The 19193-nt window shown below is 41.2% G+C and overlaps 1 protein-coding gene across 2 annotated transcripts in view; it reads left to right on the top strand.

The window, feature by feature from the left end:
- The window catches only part of yipf3 (Yip1 domain family, member 3), a 21134-nt gene extending 1941 nt beyond the window's left edge, over positions 1 to 19193 (top strand). The window contains exons 2-9 of one of the 2 annotated variants that reach the window (XM_063040560.1): positions 6318 to 6518; positions 7631 to 7737; positions 9475 to 9520; positions 10013 to 10105; positions 13378 to 13509; positions 14846 to 14959; positions 15693 to 15816; positions 16687 to 19193. In XM_063040560.1, the coding sequence (XP_062896630.1) occupies positions 6318 to 6518; positions 7631 to 7737; positions 9475 to 9520; positions 10013 to 10105; positions 13378 to 13509; positions 14846 to 14959; positions 15693 to 15816; positions 16687 to 16814 (945 nt within the window). In that variant the 3' untranslated portion in view covers positions 16815 to 19193. Of the gene's footprint in view, positions 1 to 6317; positions 6531 to 7630; positions 7738 to 9474; positions 9521 to 10012; positions 10106 to 13377; positions 13510 to 14845; positions 14960 to 15692; positions 15817 to 16686 lie in introns of both variants that reach the window. The other variant, XM_063040559.1, reaches the window with a different exon arrangement.

Here is a 19193-nt window from a genome sequence, read left to right as displayed (position 1 = left end):
ATCACTTTACACTATAAACCTATGGTCTCTAGTTCTAATCTCACCCAATCTGAGGACTGCATGCATCCACCCTATCTATACCCTTCTTGATTTTGTATACTTCTGTAAGATTTCCCCTCATTGTCCTGCAATCCAGGGAATAAAGTGCTAACCAATTCAACTGCTCCCATGTAGCTCAGATCCTCAAGTCCCAGCAACATCTGTATAAATTTCCTCTGCACTCTTTCAAGTTGATGTCTGTTCTGTTAGTCAGTAAGATCACAGCTGATCCAGTCTTGGCTTTAATACCATATTACTATTTCACATGACCCTTGAAGCATGTATCTATACAGTAAATGTTAGTCTCTTGGTCTTCTGGGCTGTCTGGGGCTGAGAATTCTAAGGATTCATGAGTCTTGAACGTTATGTAAACTTGCATCTTAAATGAGCAACCCCTTATGAAAATGTGTCCTGTAGTTGGAGGTACTCCCATCAGGGAAGCAAACAGTCAACATCCATCTGATTAATCCACGATCAGAATCTTATACATTTCAATAAGATCACCTCTTCGGTAATCAATGAGACCTCACCTAAAATACTGCATACAACTTACTACATAGGGTCAAGCTTTCTTCGTACATCTCCCTTCTCTGCAATGCCTCAGTGCAATACACAAGATCAGCATTGTATGCAGTATTTTAGATGAGGCCTCATTGCACCATGTAAAGTTACAGCTTTTATAATCCTTCCCAATAAAGACCAATTTCTTATTACTTTCTGTTCCTGCACACTTTTTTAATGTTTCATGTTCTAGGACCCTCAGTTCCTTTTGTACCTCAGCATTTCATAGTCTCATTCCATTTCAATAATTATCAGGTTTGTCATTCTTCTATCCAAAGTGCATTTTCTTCATTATCTTCTATCTGACTACATATTCTAATCACTTGCTTTAAGCTGTAATTCTTTTGCAGGCCCTGTACTCCCCACAATTTGCTAATCTATCTATCTTTATATTACCAAAGCTGCTAACAAAACACTCAATCCCTTTACCGAAATTGTGAAAATATACACTTGAGGACCTGCACTTTTGCCTGTGATACTCCACTGGCTACTGACTGCCAATCTGAAAATTACTCACTTGACTCTTAGTTATCTATCAGTTACTATCTCTAAATATTCATCATAGCGGATTCCAGTTAATCAGGCTGTTGGTTAATCAGGGAAAATCTTAAAAGCAAAAACTAATTGAAAGAATTATTGGGATTCTTTTCGTTTATTTGGGATTTTAAGCCACTCAGTTGGAGCAAGGGTCCAGTTCCAACTGGCATCAGTTTTCCGCACTTGGGTGGCCTTTGGACGCTACATCATCCTTAGAGTGAATAGTTTTTAAATAGCGGCAGTGTGTGTTTGTGTTCAACAAGCAGTGATTTCTCTTACTGATAGCTGATGAGAAATAAGCGACAAGGCAATTCTAAACTTTTTATTTATTGAGATACAGCGTGAAATAGGCACCACCCAGCAATCCCTTAATGTTATCCAAGCCTAATTGGGGAACAATTTACAATAACCAACTAACCTACCAACCAGTATGTCTTCAGGCTGTAGGAGGACACCAGGGCACCTAGCGGAAACCTACGCAGTCACGGGGAGAATGTACAAACTCCTTACGGGCAGCGGCGGGATTTGAACCCGAGTCACTGCCAAGCTTCCCCTTTGCTCACTGCAGTTTCAAGCGTTCAGTCTCAGAGATGCCAGAAACAGCCGGGAGTGAAAATGAAATTATTTCACTATTTCAACAAATTAGCAACTGCAAAGAATTTGAAGGTATTGACAATCATCTAAAATGTTACAATGAAAATGAAGTTTCAGGAGGCAGTTATCGATAGCATTGTATTATCTCTGCTTATTTTGTTCATTGTGTACACCAGGTAAATTCCTTTGTTGATAACATTTAGGAACTAACACATAGTTTTATAGTATTGTACTATTGGTTGTGTTTTAATTTGTTCTATATTTCATTGAAATACATAATTTGTTACTCAATTTTTTTTGTACTTTTTAAGTATTTCTTTGAAACTTCAGCTAATTGGGGCAGCCACTTAATTGGCCCAAAATGTACTAATTCCAATGTGACCCAGTTAACTGGAAACCACTGAATATTATCCCCAGGACTGTGTGCTTTTATTGAATACCTTCTGGAAAGCAACACACTGCAGTGTTTGTTGATTTCCCCTTTACTCACCCTGTTTGTTTTTTACTTAAATTTATCAAACACTGTTTATCATTTTTCTAAATAGCCTACTGTTAGCTTTGTAAAGGATTCCATAAGACATTGGAGCAGAATTAAGCCATTCTGCTGCACTATTTGATTTATGGCTGATTAGGGTTGATCTATCAACCCCATTCGCCTGCCTTGTCTCCACTGCCTTTGACACTCTTATCAAGAACCTAGCAACTTCTGCTTTAAATATGCCTAATCACTTGGCCTGCACAGCTATCTGTGGCAATGTATTCCACAGATTCACCACCCTCTGGCTAAAGAAATTCCTCCTCCTTTGTATTCCAAAGTTGTGCACTCTGGCCATAGACTTTCCCACAACTGGAAACATCCTGGCTGCGTCCACTCTGTCTTGGCTTTTCAATATCCTATAGGTTTCAATGGGATTTCCCCTCTCATTCTTCTCAATTCCAGCGAGTACGGGCCCCAGAGCCATCAAAGGCTCCTCATGTGTCAACCCTTTCATTCCCAGGATCATTCTTGTAAACATCCTCAGGACCTTTTCCAATACTAGCACATCCTTTGTTAGATATTGGCCCAAAATTGCTCTCGATACTCTGTATGTGGTCTGAACAATGCCTTATAAAGCCTCAGCATTACATCGTTGCTCTTGTATTCTAGTCTTCTCAAAATGAATGATAACATTGTATTTGCCTTCCTTACCACTGACTCAACCTGCAAATTAACCTTTAGGGAATCCTGCTTGAGAAGTCTGAAGTCCCTTTTTACCTCCAATTTCTGAATTTGTTACCCATTTAGAAAATAGCGTGCACCTTTATTCCTTCTACAAAGTGCCTAACCATACACTTCCCTACACTATTCCACCCGTCACTTCTTTGTCCATTCTCCTAATATGTCCAAGTCCTTTTGCAAACTCCCTGCTTCCTCAACACTTTCTGCCTTTCCACCTATCTTTGTATCATCCACAAACTCAGCTACAAGCCATCAATTCCATCATCCAGATGATTAACTTATAACATGAAAATCAATCCTTGCAAAACACCACTAGTCACTGGCCACCAACCAGAAAAGGCCCCTTTTATTTCCACACTTTGTCTTCTGCCAGTCAGCCAATCTTTTGTCCAAGCTTCTATCTTTCCTGTAATATCATGGGCTCTTATTTTGCTTAGTAATCTCATGTGCAGCGCTTTGTTTAAAGGCCTTCTGAAAATCTAATTAAACAATATCCACTGACTCTCCTTTGTCTATCCTGCCTGTTATTTCCTCAAAGAATTCCAACGAATTTGTCCAGCAACATTTTGCCTTAAGGAAACTATGTGGTTTGGGGATATTTGCCTTAAGGAAACCATGCTGAGTTCCTGAATAATGGACTCCAACATCTTGCCAACCACTGAAGTCAGGCTAACTAGCCTATAGTTTCCAGTCTTTTGCTTCTCTCCCTTCTTAAGGAGTGCAGTATTTTCCTAATGAAAGAAGTTTAGTGTAATGCCATATAGTTGCTGGTTTTCTGTCTCATTTAAGTAGCATTACACGTGTCATTTTCCAATTCTCTGGAGATGAGAATCCACCATCTTAGTAATCACTTTAAAATCTCTAGCATGCAGGACCTTGGTTTAGAGAACTTGTCAGCCTTTTACCTATTAGCTTGCATAGTAATTTTCACCCTCTAGATGGTTTTTAGTTATTGGAATGTTTTAATGTTTCCTACACTGAAGATTGATACAAAATAAGTATTTAGAGTCTCAGGCATGTCTTTATTTCCTCAGTCTCATCCTCTTAAGTTCCAACAGTGATCAGAGAAGTTACTGCGCAGTCTGAAAAAAACAAAATAGACTGAATTCCAATGACACAGATTTTTCTTAGTACAGATTTAGATTATGAGAACACTCAGTCCTCTTTTATTGTCATTTAGAAATGCATACATGCATTAAGAAATGATACAATGTTTCTCCGGAGTGATATCACAGAAAACAAGACAGACCAAAGACTTACACTGACAGAACCACATAATTATAGCATAGTTAGAGCAGTGCAAAGCAATATCATAATTTGATAAAGAACAGACCATAGGCACAGTGGAAAAAAAAGTCTCAAAGTCCCGAGTCCCCGATAGCAGGCAGCAAAAGGAAAAACTCCCTGCCATAAACCTCCAGGCACCGTCAACTTGCCGATACCTTGGAAGCGGCCGACCCTGAGTCCATCCGTCCGAAAACTCAGAGCTTCCGAGCAGCCTCACTGATACAGCCTCCCGAGCGCCTTCGACCTCTCCCCGGCTGCTGAAACACGCAAAACCGAGGATTTCAGGGCCTTCAGCTCCGGAGATTCCGGTTACCACACAGTAGCAGCAGTAGCAAAGCAGGCATTTCAGAAGTTTTCCAGATGTTCCGCTGTGCTCTCACGTCTGTCTCCATCAAATCAGGATTGTGCACGGTCCCCTAATTGACAAATAACAGATATTCAACACCGAAGTGGCCGCGCGCGCTGTTGTTGCACCATCTTTGTCCCCCTCCCGGGAGGTTTAGTCCTGTTTTCTAGTACTATATGTTCTTAAATCAATGTAAGGCACATCATACTGGATTTTGCATATTTACCAGAAGTCTATCTGTAGATAAGCATTCAGCTAGATGAATAAGATGACTGAAATCAATACTAAGTTTATGATAGAATAGGATGGGTCACAGACAAAGGTTGTAAATTTAGATGGATTCTAAAAGGTCCGAGCAGTACAGTCAATACAATAGGCTGGGGGCATTCTAAATAAAAGTTAAATTACAGAAAATAAAAAAACATTTCAAGAAACCTGAAAGACCCAAAGCAAACCTTAAATGGCAGGTGCTTTACTTGCCAAATCATAGAAGTAGTGGCAGAGAAGGAGGGGATTCATCTCCTTAGATCTGTGCCAACCCAAGGAAGGTCCCTTTTTGCCTTTTTGGCCACACCACTCTGCCAGTTGTTCTTTCTTAAGTAAATCAGAATCAAATTTATAATCACTGACATATGTCGCGAAATGTTTTGTGGCAGCAGTACAGTGCAATGCATAAAAATTACTATAAATTACAATAAGAATATATCATATAAATATATAATGCAACAAGAGAACAAAATAGCAAAGTAGTATTCATGGATCATTCAAAAATTGGTTGGTAGAGAGGAAGAAGCTGTTCCTAGAACATTGATTATGAATCTTCAGGCTCCTGTTCACCTCGGTGATGGTAGTGAGGAGAAGAGGGCAAGTCCTGGGTGGTGAGGATCCTCCATAATGGGTGTTGCTTTCTTGAGGCATCACCTTTTAAAGATGTCCTCGACAGTGAGGAGGATAGTGCACCTTGAGTTTATAACCACCTGCAGACTTTTCCAATCCTGTGCAGTGGCCCCTCCATACCAGATGCTGATGCAATGAATCAGAATGCTGTCCATGATACATACGTAGAAATATGCTGGTCTTTGGTGCTATACTAAATTTCCTCAAACTCCTAGTGAAGTACGGTCTCTAATGTGCCTCCTTCATAATTCTGTCAATATTTGATCCCAGTGTATATCTTCAAAGATGTTGACACCCAGGAAGTTGAAACTCCCCGCCCTTCCCACTGCTGATCTCTCAGTGAGGCCTGCTGTGTATTCTCCCTTGAATCAATTCCTTGGTCTTAGTGACACTGAGTGCAAGAGTGTTCTGGCAACTCTGAAGTGCATATCGAATTCCTTTCTGATCCTTTTTCCATCACCTTTACAGACAAGGTGTAGATACTTTCTGTTAGAAAAGCACTTTCCTCTATCTTCCACATGTTAAACCACTCAATGTCATTCCTTTAACCATTTGCTTACAGCAACAGTTTCTCTTAATGTAAACCTGCTAAACCAATATTGATCTGGTACACCTTAACTGAAACTCATCTCAACCTTCTTTTGCTCCAAGGAGTACAATCCCAGCTTGCCCAGTCTAACCTTGAAGCTGGAATCTCTTCTGTGGAACAGCTCCAATAAATATTTCGTGCACCCTCTGTCACTACTATTGACTGGTGTAGCTTCAGGTCTAAGAATGTTATGTTTAAATAATCTTCATGTTTTTCTGGTAATATTCTAAAATTATGCGGATACTTAGGGCAGCAGCTCAGCAGTGATCGACATGGAGAACATGGATGACACATCAGGCTCAAGTTTTGAGGATATGGGAGAGATGCATCAGCAAATGAAGGAGGAAGATGATGCGGGTGAGGAACCTGTGACTACAGAGGAGGAGGATGCAGCGTTCCTTGGTATGAAGGGATTGAAAGGACAGCTGGGCAGAGAAGTAGCAGATCAGGTGTGGAGCCAGGTTTGTCTTGTGTTGGGTCTGATGTTTTCTTTCAAGGTGAAGCACTTTGCGATGAAATTTCTCTTGCTTAAAGCCATCTTTCACCATGAGAGTGTGAGAAGAATTGTGGGTCAAGAGAGGTATTTGAATGTATACCTGACCAGTGAGTCAGATTGACCTTGAAATTCACAGCCAGTATCAGCACCATTACAAACCAGATTCTTATATCAAGTACTGTGATTTTTTTTAAACCCATGCAATATTCGTCAACCTTCCAACATCAGGAGTGTCTACGATAGTGTGTATCATTTGTTGTGCCACTTAGTGACATAAATTACTCGAGCACTGGCACCTGTTCTTCTAGCAGCCATCTTGATCCCACTGTGTAGCCTAGATGTCCCAGGTACTGTATTGCACTGTATCCAATGCCAATCTAAAGTTTTGTGTTGACTGCTCCCCCTTTTCTTCTGATAATGGGTCACTCTCTGGGCCACTGTTTCATTTGTAACCGTGGTGCAGACAAATTACAGAAGTTGTTCCTGTGTTACGTTCCAGTGTTAAAAAGAAACAACTCAATGTCCACAGTAAATTGTAAACAACAAATTGTAACTAAAAATGAAAAAAAAAACACTAATCTCTATCTCAGTCCCTCTGCTGCAAAAATGTTTATTCATGTCTTTGCCATCGCTGGTCTTGAAATCTTATTGTTGCAGAAGTAAGTTCTGCATATAACCTGTCCCATATTAAACCTGGTAGGTTCAAGTAATACTAGACACAGGAGATTCCACGAATGCTGGAAATCTTAAGCAACACCCACTAAATATTGGAGGAACTCAGCAAAGCCAGTAGCATCAATAGAGTGGAATAAACAGTCGATGTTTCAGGCCAAGTCCCTTCATTTGCACAAAGGCCCAAAACATTGACTATTTCCTTCTTTACTTCCTGCCTGACTTGCTGAGTTTCTCCACTATTTTGTGTGTGCTGGTTTAAGTACCACTGCAATGCTCTGTGCTGAACTGCATTGCCTTCTCACCCATGTAACTGTTGTTGGGGAGTGTTCTGTTATTTTAAGGGCATCAACTCAATAATTTGTCAAGCTAAGTTTGGATTATCTGTTTTAGGTGTGGCAAGCAAGCAAGATTCAGGCATCAAAGGCATTCAATCTGTACGGTAATATTGATATACTCAGACCATACTTTGATGTTGAGCCCATCCAAGTGAGGAACAGGTAGGTGTGCTTTAATTTAAATGTTTTAGCTCTGTTTTTCTATTGATGGATAAAGCTCTATAAATGATGATAGTTGTCTGGCTGACACCCTGGTTGTAGCAAAGCACTTAATAAGAGTGTTAGCAAATAGAATTTGATACCAAGGTTACATTAAGGTATATAAGCAAGAGCTAACAAAGTCAGAGACATGGGTATTAAGCAGCAGCATTAAGATACAAAGGTTTGTGGAGGAACTCTGGCACTTGTGGAGCCACGAACACCAGTCTTCTTCTTGGGCTCTTAGCTCCAGTGGAGCACAGGTTGCCGATGACCTCCTGGCTCCATCGTCCTTTGTTCTGAGCCAGTTTCTTGTAGGTGGACTAGGAGTGTCTCCATCATCCAATTTTGGCATTGACATCTCTCCTCCACGTGTTCTTTGGATGTCCCTTTTTCCTCTTTCCTCTTCCATTTTAACACCTGCCTGGTGATGTTAGTTGCTTCCTCAAAGTGTGACCAAACCTCCTCCATTTCCGTTTCCATGTTTTTATCTCTATGTAGATTCTTGGTTGGTGTTTTACCATAGTTTCTGGTTGGTTACTTTGTCAGTCCTTCTGATGTTTAGGACCCTTCTCAGGCACTGGTTGATGAAAGCCTGCAGTTTTTGTCGTGTCTTTGTTGTTCTCCAGGTTTCAAACCCATATAGAAGCGCTATTTTAAGATTTGAGTTAAAGATTCTGTTTTGGTTTTCCTTGATATGATTCTGGATGTCCACACTTTCTTCAAGATGTTGAAAACGACTGTGGTCTTGTTGATCCTGAACTTGACATCCTCATCTGTTCCACCATAAATACCCATAATGCTTCCAAGACGGACAAAGGGGAGCCATTAAATTCTGGGATAATTGTCAGTCATGTCATGGGTATGTGGTCCAAAATTATATTTAAAAAAAATACAGAAACAGGTCATTCACCCTAAATTAAGTTACTTATCCTCCGCATTATCTGTAGTTGAGGTTCTGTAGACCTGAGTAATTGCCATATTCTTTGTCCCACTTCTATTGCAGCAACTCCATCCATTCTTCAAAGTATATGCATCTTTTAAAACTAATCCCAACAATGTACTGCTTTTCCTGTTTTCTTAAAGTTCCCTCCTCTGCCCTAAATAGCATGCATTTGATTTTGTACCATTTATGCAAATACTCAAATTGAACTAGATTTATTTTTAAGTGCAACTTTATGGTTGTTGATCATAATTGCATGACGTCCGTGAAGTTTGTACAACTGTCTATTTTAATTACTCTTGTTAATGGTTTATATCACTTTCCTATTAATTATTTTCTGTAATTTTCCAGTTGCTCAAGGTAGTTCATGCCTTTTAGAAATATGTAAAGCATGTTCAGTACCTTGAGCGCTGATGTAAGATTTCTGAGTTTATCTGTGTTTCAAGTTTAATGAGCCCTTCTCTCAATAGAAAATGTTGAAAAGAGTCAACGGGTCGGAAGGTCAGGCAACACCTATAGAGCTAATATTTTGCATCAGAACAGCATTCAAGCAGTGCAGTCTCGTCCCTCTGCCCCCACATAAACTTCCTGACATACTGAGTTCCTCCAGCATTTTGGTTTTTTCTTTTTTTTTGCTCCAATTACAACACCTGTAGTCTCTTGTGTCTCCATTCTACCTAATTTTTGGTCTGATACTGTACCATTTGGACTCATTTAAATCTAGACTCTCACATGTTTTACTTTGTTTACAATTCCAGATTGGTGGAGTCTCTAATTCCAGTCCGGATGATTACTTTCCCTCAGGTCTGTTTAATTAAATTTCTATTTGTAACCTATTAGCCACTCATCCTTGCCTGTTGGGGACTATTACCTGCAAAGACAGCCTATTAACATTGTACCTACTGTAAATATTTTGAATATAAACTAACCAAAGTGATTTTATTAGACATACATTTATCTAATGTGGTGAGCAGAAGGAGGAGAGGAGACTATCGCATTGGAAATCTGGTTTCCGTGGCCTCCCAGAAACTGGGACGAGGGGTGAGGATCAACTGAAAATTTTGAAACTAAGGTTGCTAGGTTTTTTTTACTTGCGAAGAACTTTAAAGTAGTTTGATAGAATTAAAGAACATACTTGAAGATTGACTAGGATAACGGATCAAAAGGGCTGACTAGCCTCTTCCTGATACCTTAGAACCAAATACCTTGGCTTTTAGTTTGTTTAATGCCAGTGTTTGGGAGAAATGTTCTACTAGGGATTTAAAGAATGGCAATTATTGTGTCTTTCTCTCCTAGAAAGTTGCAGGCGAGTTGTATGGCCCTTTAATGTTGGTTTTCACACTCGTGGCCATTCTTTTGCATGGAATGAAGACGTCTGGAACAGTAATCGTAAGTGTCAACTTGATTGTATGAATAAAAGGTTGTCACTGTTTAAGGACAATTATGGATTGGCAGATGGTCCCAGTGTACTATACATAAGTAATAACCAATGTTTTCAGAAAAGTACTATGCAATACATAGGGATCTTTCAAAGATAGGCAAATTTTGTTCTTGCCACTTAGGATTCCACCCACTGCGTGAAGAAGAGTTGCCCCTCAGGCCTATAAGGTCACCCCTAAGTCTCCTACATTCTAAAGAATAAAGTGCTAGCCTGCCCAACCTCTCCCTTTCACGCAGCCCCTTCTTATACACACTTTACAGTTTAATCACATCCTTCCTATAACAGGGTGACCAAACTGCACACAATACTCCAAAAGCAGTCACACAGACATCTTGTACATCTGCAACATTATGCCCAAACATAATGAAGGCCTGCATGCCAAAGGCCTTCCTCACCAATCCGTCTACACTTTCAACAAACTATATACTTGTGGAGCAGAGAGACCCAGGATATAACACTGTGAAGGCCCTACCATTCACTGTAAAAGTCCTATCTTGGTTTGTCTTCCCAAAATGCAGCATCTCACACTAATCTGATTGAATGCCATTTGCCAATCCTCAGCCCACTTACCTCAGTGATTAAGATCTTCCTAAAATTTTTGATAACTTTCTTCTCTGTCTACAGTACCACCTATTTTAGTACCATCTAGCTACACTTACTAGTTACACCTTGTCTGTTCACGTCCAGTGTATGAAAGTCTCCTGTGGCACACCAATAGTCACTGGCCTCCAGTCTGAGAAACAGCCTTCCTGCACCACCCTGTGCTTCCTAGCCTCGAGCCAATGATGAATGTGTTGAGCTGACTCTCCCTGTATCCCATGCATTCTACCTTCCAGACCAGCCTCTGTCCACTGCCCTGCCCTCATCTATCCTCTTGGTTTCTTCAAATAAGTTCTAACAGATTTGTCAGACAAGATTTCCCACTCTCAAAGCTGTGTTCACTAATCCTGATCAGATCTTGTCCATCCAAATGCTGGTTGGTTCTGTCTCTCATCACAATCAGTAACTTAACTGTCAGTGATGTCAGAGTTACTGGTTCCCTGACTTATTTTTGCTGTCCTCCTTAAATAACAGCTTAACAGTAGCCATCTTCCAGTCTTCCAGAATTTCACCTGTGCCCAAAGGCAAAACAAACATCTCTGCAAGGGTCTCCGCAATTTCTTAACTAACTTCACACAACTCCAAGGATGCCCTTGTTCAGAAGAGATTTATCCACCTGAATGTGCTTTAAGACCACCTGTACCTCCTTGGTAATTTATTTGTGGACCAAGGCTTCACTACTCATTTGTCCCAATTCCTTTTCATATTATAAGGGATAAGCTGCCAGAGGAAGTGGTTGAGACAGGTACAATAACAACATTTAAAAGACACTGGACAGATGCATTGATAGTCAAGGTTTAGAGGGATATGGGTCAAACAGAAGGAAATGGGTCTGGTATAGTTTCACTTCTTGGTTGGCATGCTTCTGTGAGGTATTATTTTATGACTCCAAATTAACAGATGTAGACTGATAAACATGATCCAAATGGATTCACTGATTGATCACAAGTGAAATGGGAGATGTCCTGCAGAGACGGAGTTCAACAAATCCAAAAAGGGACAGCTGAAAATCTGAAATAAAGGGCCGTGCATCGGTGCAGCTGGTAGACCCACTGCCTCCCACAACCAGGGACCTGAGTTCACCCCTCACCCTGGGTGCTGTCTGTGTGGAGTTTCTTGTTTCTCCCTGTGACCATGTGAGCTTCTCCTGGGTGCTCTGTCTCCTCCCATGTCCTAAAGACGTACAGGTTCTTTGGTTAATTGGTCCTAGTGTGTCAATGAGTGGTAGAATCTTGGGGGAACTGATGAGAATATGTGGAGAGTAAGTGCAGGGCTGGTGTAAATTGGTGGTTGGTAGTTTGCACCGACTGAATAGTTCTACTCTAAAACAGAAATAGCCAACAGGTCCTGTAGAATAAGAAACGGCACCAATGTTTCAGTCCTGTGAAATCAAGGAAAATTGGAAACATTGAAAATTACAATGCTGTGTAGAGTTTTGTTTACCCTGTTATAGGAATCAATGGGTTAAACTCAAAAGAATGCAGAAAAGATTTATGGGGCTGTTGCTAGGATTAGAGGGCCTTAGTTATGGGGAGAGGTTGGCCAGGCTCATTCTTTATAGGAAAATGAAGGGGATCTTACTGAAGTGTTAGAAATCGAGAGGCATGTATAAGGTGGATGGTAACAATCGTTTCCCCAGGGTAGGATAGTCTAAATCTAGCGGGCATAGGTTTAGGCTGAAAGGGAGAAGATTTAAAAGGGGACCTGGAGGGCAACATTTTTTAAGCAGAGGGTGATGAATATCTGGGACGAGCTGCCAAAGGAAGTAGTTGAGGCAGGTACAGTAGTATCATTTATGAAGCCCTTGGATAGGTACAGGGATGGGCAGGGTTGGCATGGAGTAGTTGGGCTGAAGGACCTGTATCCATGCTGTATTTCTCTGAGTCTAAGAGACGATCCAGATTGAAACTAGGATGAAATGGTATCCCATCTTCCTGTGTCTAGTTTACCCAGGCCTTTAAATATACTTTGGCCCATCGTTTAATAAGCATTTCAAAATAAACCTGTGGCGAGTTTAGAATTGGTTGTTGCAGCAGTTCTGATTGATTGAAGCTACTGAAACATTAAATGTCTGGGATCCAGTACATTAGAAGAGGGTAAACTGGAAAATTGCATTGACTCTGATAAATCTGATATTATTTTCTGAGTAAGAATACAAATCAGTAGTAATGGTCAATACAGTTAAACCTGAATACGTGCCACCTGTTCTGCCTGTGAGGTGGTAGTTCATCATCCCCACTATTCATTGAAGAACAAGAGAGTCCTCCCAATATTCCTTTTTCTCTACTACCATTATAAAATTTGGTCAGGCGCCTGTCTGATTTATGGGTTAATGCGTCATTATATGTACAAAGTGCCTGTCATTGTTTTCATAAGTCTTAGCACTACAATGTAATTTTCTGTAAAATATGAGACGCTTGTAATGAGGATTTAACCTAACAAAGTGCTTTATTGTATTGGTGGCTGGAATGTATTTCAGTGGGAGCAGTTTTACACCTTCAGTAATGTACCCCAGCTGCTACTTAAGACAGCTGGTGAATGGGGAGGAGGCATCTTCTGTTTACTGATGAGCTAGCAGAGTTGTTAAGCTGTTACGTATCACTGTCACATGTTCTCACAGAGAGAAGGCACGCTGATGGGCACTGCAATTGGAACCTGCTTTGGCTACTGGCTGGGTGTCTCGTCATTTGTCTACTTCCTTGGCTATTTGTGCAATGCCCAGATCACGATGGTACAGATGCTGTCACTGGTGGTGAGTCTGAGATGGTTGGGAAGTTTGTTTGGTAAATAGTAAGTGGAAGAACACAACATCCACTTTGTTTTGGTGTGTGTGTCGGGGGGTGGGGGTGGAACACATTTGCCAATCGTTATCTTTGTGAAGTCGGCAGCATTTTGTGAAGATTAAGCTGACCAGGAAGATTCTTCCTTGTGGTTTCCCATTCAGTAATCATTCTGCATTCCTGAGCACTGACACCACAGTCATATTTTTACCCATGTGTTGTACTTTCTAGCAAAAAAAAACATTAAGCAAGTTTAAAATTCTCCCCCTCTAAGGGTCATCCGGGTTGGACAGTTTCCCTGCTGAGCTCACCCAACACTCAAAAGCTGTGAGTTAAACTTGGAGCTTACCCAGTCACTATGCTGACGTATAATGCTAAGGCACCATCTTTACCCACTTGGATGTAAATAGACATTTGTGCACTTTATTTAACCAGTAGTGGGGATTTCAGTTTCTGAGTAATGGATACTGAGATCAGGTTGATCTTGAAAGTATCCAATCTATGAAAAATTAGCTTCATACAGTTCAATACAAAATAAATTAAACTTTAAAACTTCATATAGGGTACCTCCTGTACCTAATAAGGTGGTCATTGAGTATATGTTTGTAGCTCATCCACTCGGTGGTTAAACATGTTGTGCATACAGAAATGCTCTTCTCCACATCACTGTTGTAATGTGTGGTTATTTGAGTTACTGTCACCTTCCTGAGCTTGAATGTGTTTGGCTATTCTCCTCTGACCTCTCTAATTAACAAGGTGTTTTCGCCCACAGAACTGCTGATCACTGGATTTTTTTCCACACTATTTTCTGTAAACTCTGGATGAAAATCCCAGGAGATCAGCAGTTTCTGAGATACTCAAACCTCACCATCTGGCACCAACAAATATTCCACAGTTAAAGTCATTTAGATCACATTTCTTCCCCATTCTGAACCTCTTGACCATGACTGTATGCTTTTATGCATTGAGCTGCTGCCACATGATTGGTTAATGAGATATTTGCATTAATGAGCAGGTGTACCTAATTAAAATGGTCACTGAGTGTACTTTATATAATAGTAAATAACTGCAAATTAAATGCAATTAGCAGTAGTGCAGTAATTGATTTAGAGCAAGGACTGCGGGGCACTCCTTGGTGTGGTGAGTTTAATATATTGGTGTGCTGGTAATAAAGTATCTGGATGGTCAGCACTAGACTGTATTTCTCACTGTCAGTGATGAAGGATGTGCCAGTTGGCTTAACAATTTGTTACTTGTGTTAAATATCTGTACCACTGTTTTAAATTGATTCTGCTGTCTTGCTCACAGGGTTATGGTTTGTTCGGACCTTGCATTGTATTGATTGTCACCTACAACGTGCATCTTCATTCTCTTTTCTACCTGTTATGGCTTATCGTCGGAGGACTCTCCACCCTCAGGATGGTAAGACATCATTCTTTGGTCTCCTGTTAACAGTACCAGCTTCTCGATGCCGATTGCCGCGTTACAAAAAAGTGTGTCATGGCTTTAGAGCATAAGAGACATGTTGAAGACTGTTCCCATAGCTGAGAAGTAATACCTGTCTGGATAAACAGCCTTTGAGCTCTATCCTCTGCTAGTTATGAATAGTTTGAAAGCGCAGGTTTACAAAACGTATTCCACTCCACCTCATGAGGGAGAAAGAAGATTTAGAGTTTCTAAATGCAGTTTAGTCACAAATAATTCAGGAAGACACTGTAATCAGAGAATAGATAGAAATCCAAGCCTACTATATCAAGAGGTAGTATTTCTGGGGAAATTGGAAGAGCACAAAAAGAATGGGGCAGTGTTAAGGGAGAGTTAGGTGAAGAACGTTGAGTGTTGTATATAAAATCTGGTGCGGATCGGTGAGTCAGAAGACCTCTTTTTGTATAATCTGTGTTACTTGAGTAACACAAGTGAGTGAGGGAGAGATGATGAATCATTTGCTGAAAGTTTGAGGAGGCTTGTTCAGATTGGGAATGAAACCTGAAAGCTGTGGTGCCATTTATCCTCTGAGCAACAGGGAGCTATAGTTTAAATTCTCTGTCAGAAATTGGGCTCTTGTGGTGAGACACAGGTTTGGAGATCGGTGAGTGTAAGATACAGCTTGCTTCGAGTACCTATTCTATGCTCTGAATCCCTTCTGTTTTCACAGGTGGCTGTGATGCTGTCCCGCACCGTTGGACAAACTCAGCGGCTCACTGTTTGCGGGATGCTTGCTGTTCTGCACATGGTTTTCCTGCTTTACCTGCACTTTGCTTACCACCGGATTGTGGAAGGTACTGAAGTCGTGCCTGTTCCGTGGCCGTTGATAAAAGGCTTCTGATCTCAACTTGGCTGATAGGATAACATTCTTCAGGGTGTTGCTCAGTTATTCCCAGCTGCACAGGCAGACTCGGAATTCTCAGCTGAAGAAGGCAGCTTAAGGATGAGATTTATGGTGTCAGGCTCATTGTAGGTGAATAAATTGGAATCTGTCGGAATCCATTAAGTTTTAGTCACAATTCCTTAAAGACTTCAGGAATAAACACTGAGAAAAAAATCTGCAGCTGGAGCCCCTAAGGCAGTCTTGCGTTGATTGCAACGCTAACCGGCAACTCCTTCAATGTCGCTGGTGCCAACCTGTACCGGTCTGTGCCATTCCTTTGGATTCATCAGCTGCGTGGAGGGGTGGATCCTGCTGCATGGGCAACGGCTTGCTCTCTATTACATATTGTCCTGGCTTGTGTACTGGTTTGCATGTGATAGCTAGGATGCAATGTCCATAGTCAACCCCGACCAAAAGAGGGCCATCATTGTCATCTGAAAGCCACTTAGCTGCGAGACTGGAAGGTAATTGTTTCTCATTGCCTAGTACAGCTAAAATAACGTGGCCTTGATTAGATAAGCCGGTCCCCTGCGGTCTGGTCTGGTGATCAAAGCTGGCTTACAGCCACATTGTGGCTCATTGCTACAAGGTGCATTTACCACAGATCCACCAGTAGATTGCTTTTCTTCCTAATTTTGGTGCTGTGCCTTGTTCTATATAAGCTTTAACAAATTCTTTAACTGGGTTGAATTGAGGAGGTGACACCAGCTTTCAGTTTTGGAAGGCAGCTGAAGGTCTGAAATAATGGGCAGTTGTGAAACACTTTATTTTTTTCCAACAGGTATTCTGGATACTTTGGAAGGAGTGAATGCTGGCCCAGTGAGATTCCCCCGAGACGTCTCAGCACTTTCTGTGACTGTACCAAACAGCACAGTGAGATTGATTGGTGCCAGCCTGCAGATGCATTGACCCTGCGTAATCTTGGGATTTCTGTTTCCTTCTTGCTCTCAGAGATCTGAGGGTACTGCGTACAGACCGTGCAAGGTGGAGGGTACTGAGGGGAAGTGTTTATACTCTCCTGTAGACAGCCATACCTGTACCTGCAGAATAAACTGCTTCATCATACTAGTAGGGACGGGGCTGTGGTTCAAAACTTCCCCACGTCAACAGATCAAGACAAGTGTAAATAATTGAGCATTACTTTAAAAAATACATATGTGATTTTTGTTGTTTGATTTCTCATTGCTTGAAAGAGTTATTGGATTGTTAAATAAATGCATGTCACTTGTACAACTTTTATTTAGTTAAACAAAAATACAACAATTCTGGCCCAGGAGTGTAAAATCCTTCCCCCAGAGTGGAGCAGAGCTGTAGAAATTGGCATTGATTCCCAGAAGTAGCTTCAGGTTGGAGCTGTTGACTTCTGTAACTAGGGTAGGAGAGATGGCCTCAGTAGATGGAGGAAAGGGTGAATTCTCATTCCCTGTGACTCAGCAACTAAAGAAACAGCAGAATTAAGTCACTGACCTCGCATTGAATAAAATACTGGATGAACTTCCTGCTCAGTTCTATGCTGCGATGTGAACCCTCCTCCCCAGTGTTGGTCTCAGACTGTGCCTCTTCCCTGCTCCTCCCCATTTCCTGCTCACCAGCACCCCTTCTTGTATCACTGCTCATTGTCATCCTTGCTCTCCTTTACCCTCAATCCCCTTTGCATGATGCTGCTCTCTCTTACCCCACCTCCACTGGTGAACTTCTCTACTGCCTACCCTACTCCCCTTGCTCCTGCCTTGTGCTCCGTGCAGTGTGAGTTACTGTGAGTGCTGGGAAGGAGGAGTTTTGTGCAAAAACAGTATTCAGGAGGTTCATTTTCCTGAATATTTCATTGGGATTGAGGATGGCCTTCCATGTGAGATTTTGTGGTGACTGATGAAACACTGGGGAAATGGCACACTCTTCTACACATGGAGTAGAGGGTGCCAGAATGGGTGGATGGCTGATTTGGGAAGTGATCTGATCCTCATGACCTGGACTCCTTCCTGATTTACCTGACTCTAGATTTCCTTTGCCATCCTGGCTGCCACTGACTTTAGCATGTTGTGGGCCAAGGATTCTCACAAGTTGATGGGGAGATGATTTTTTTTTTCAAGAAGATTTTGAGCACGTTGTTTAATCTTTTCCTCTCTCAGCCTGGTATTCTCTTCCTGAGACAGAGTATTTGTTTCAGGAACCTGGGGTCAGGTATATGAAAGACATGGCCTGTCCATCATTACCAAGATCTGGATGCTTGGGAGAAAAGACTGATTTTGGCTTGTCTGTCCATCTGTTCAACTTGGAGAAGATGGCATTGTAAGTGTTTTTCCAATGCCTTCAGATGCCTGCTGTAGGTGGTCCGGAGTCTCAAACACAAGACGGACCACCAACAGCAGCCATATGAAGGCATCACTGCTGCTTGATAGACCATGCATTCTATGTCTGATCTGAAGTCTTGATCTTCAAACCCATTTCCTCAATCATTGGTGTAGTGAAGATGAGAGTGAATTTCATCATTGATATCTGCTTCACTGAGAAATGGCTCCTGAGGCAGAGGTTAAGTGGAGCCTCCTGTGGAAGGTATGGCTGTTGAATTGTTAATGATGTACAGAACAATCCAGGGCGCGCTGAGAGTTCCTCACTGCATCTTGTTTGGCACTTTGGGCAGCAACCATACCATTTCTCTTGCATTTGTGTGTTTTATGAGGCCAAGTTGCTAGCTCGATGCCTCAACCCAGCACGGATGGAAAACATGCAAGAAGCTGGCTGGATTTGAATCTGGGATCTCTTGTTCTGAAGTATATTGAGGTCAGAGTAAAGCAAAAAGGCTTTTGTCAAATACTGGAAGATTAATACACCAGAATCCTTGAAGAATATAGAATGTATAGGAATGAAATTGGAGGAGAATAAAGGGAAATAAAGAGAGGAAATTAAAAATACTGGCAAGTGAACTCGATGAAAATTCAAAGGTGTTTAGAAGTAGCAAGAGAAAAAAGAGAAGAATGATGGTGGCTTATCAAAAGTCAAAGTTTCATTTATTATCAAAGTATACAACTCTGAAATTCTTCTCCAGGTAGCCACGAAACCAAGAAAGAAAAGAGTGGCAACACTATTATCAACCCCCAAATCCACTCCCCCGAACAAAAAAAGGAGAAAGATTGGGCAAAAACACAGAATATAAAATACTGTAAGACTGAATTTAAAAAAGTGCTTGCAGTTTAATGTCATTGTCGGGCAAATAACTAGTATCAGTTCTGATGTTTGATCTAAACCTCTTTAACAAGGCACAGATTAATAAAATACAGTCAACTTCAA

This window comes from Mobula hypostoma, chromosome 2, assembly GCF_963921235.1.
Source record: "Mobula hypostoma chromosome 2, sMobHyp1.1, whole genome shotgun sequence".
NCBI classification, from domain to species: domain Eukaryota; kingdom Metazoa; phylum Chordata; class Chondrichthyes; order Myliobatiformes; family Myliobatidae; genus Mobula; species Mobula hypostoma.
Note: the sequence above shows the minus strand (reverse complement) of the source record. Positions and strands in the feature narration are given on the sequence as shown.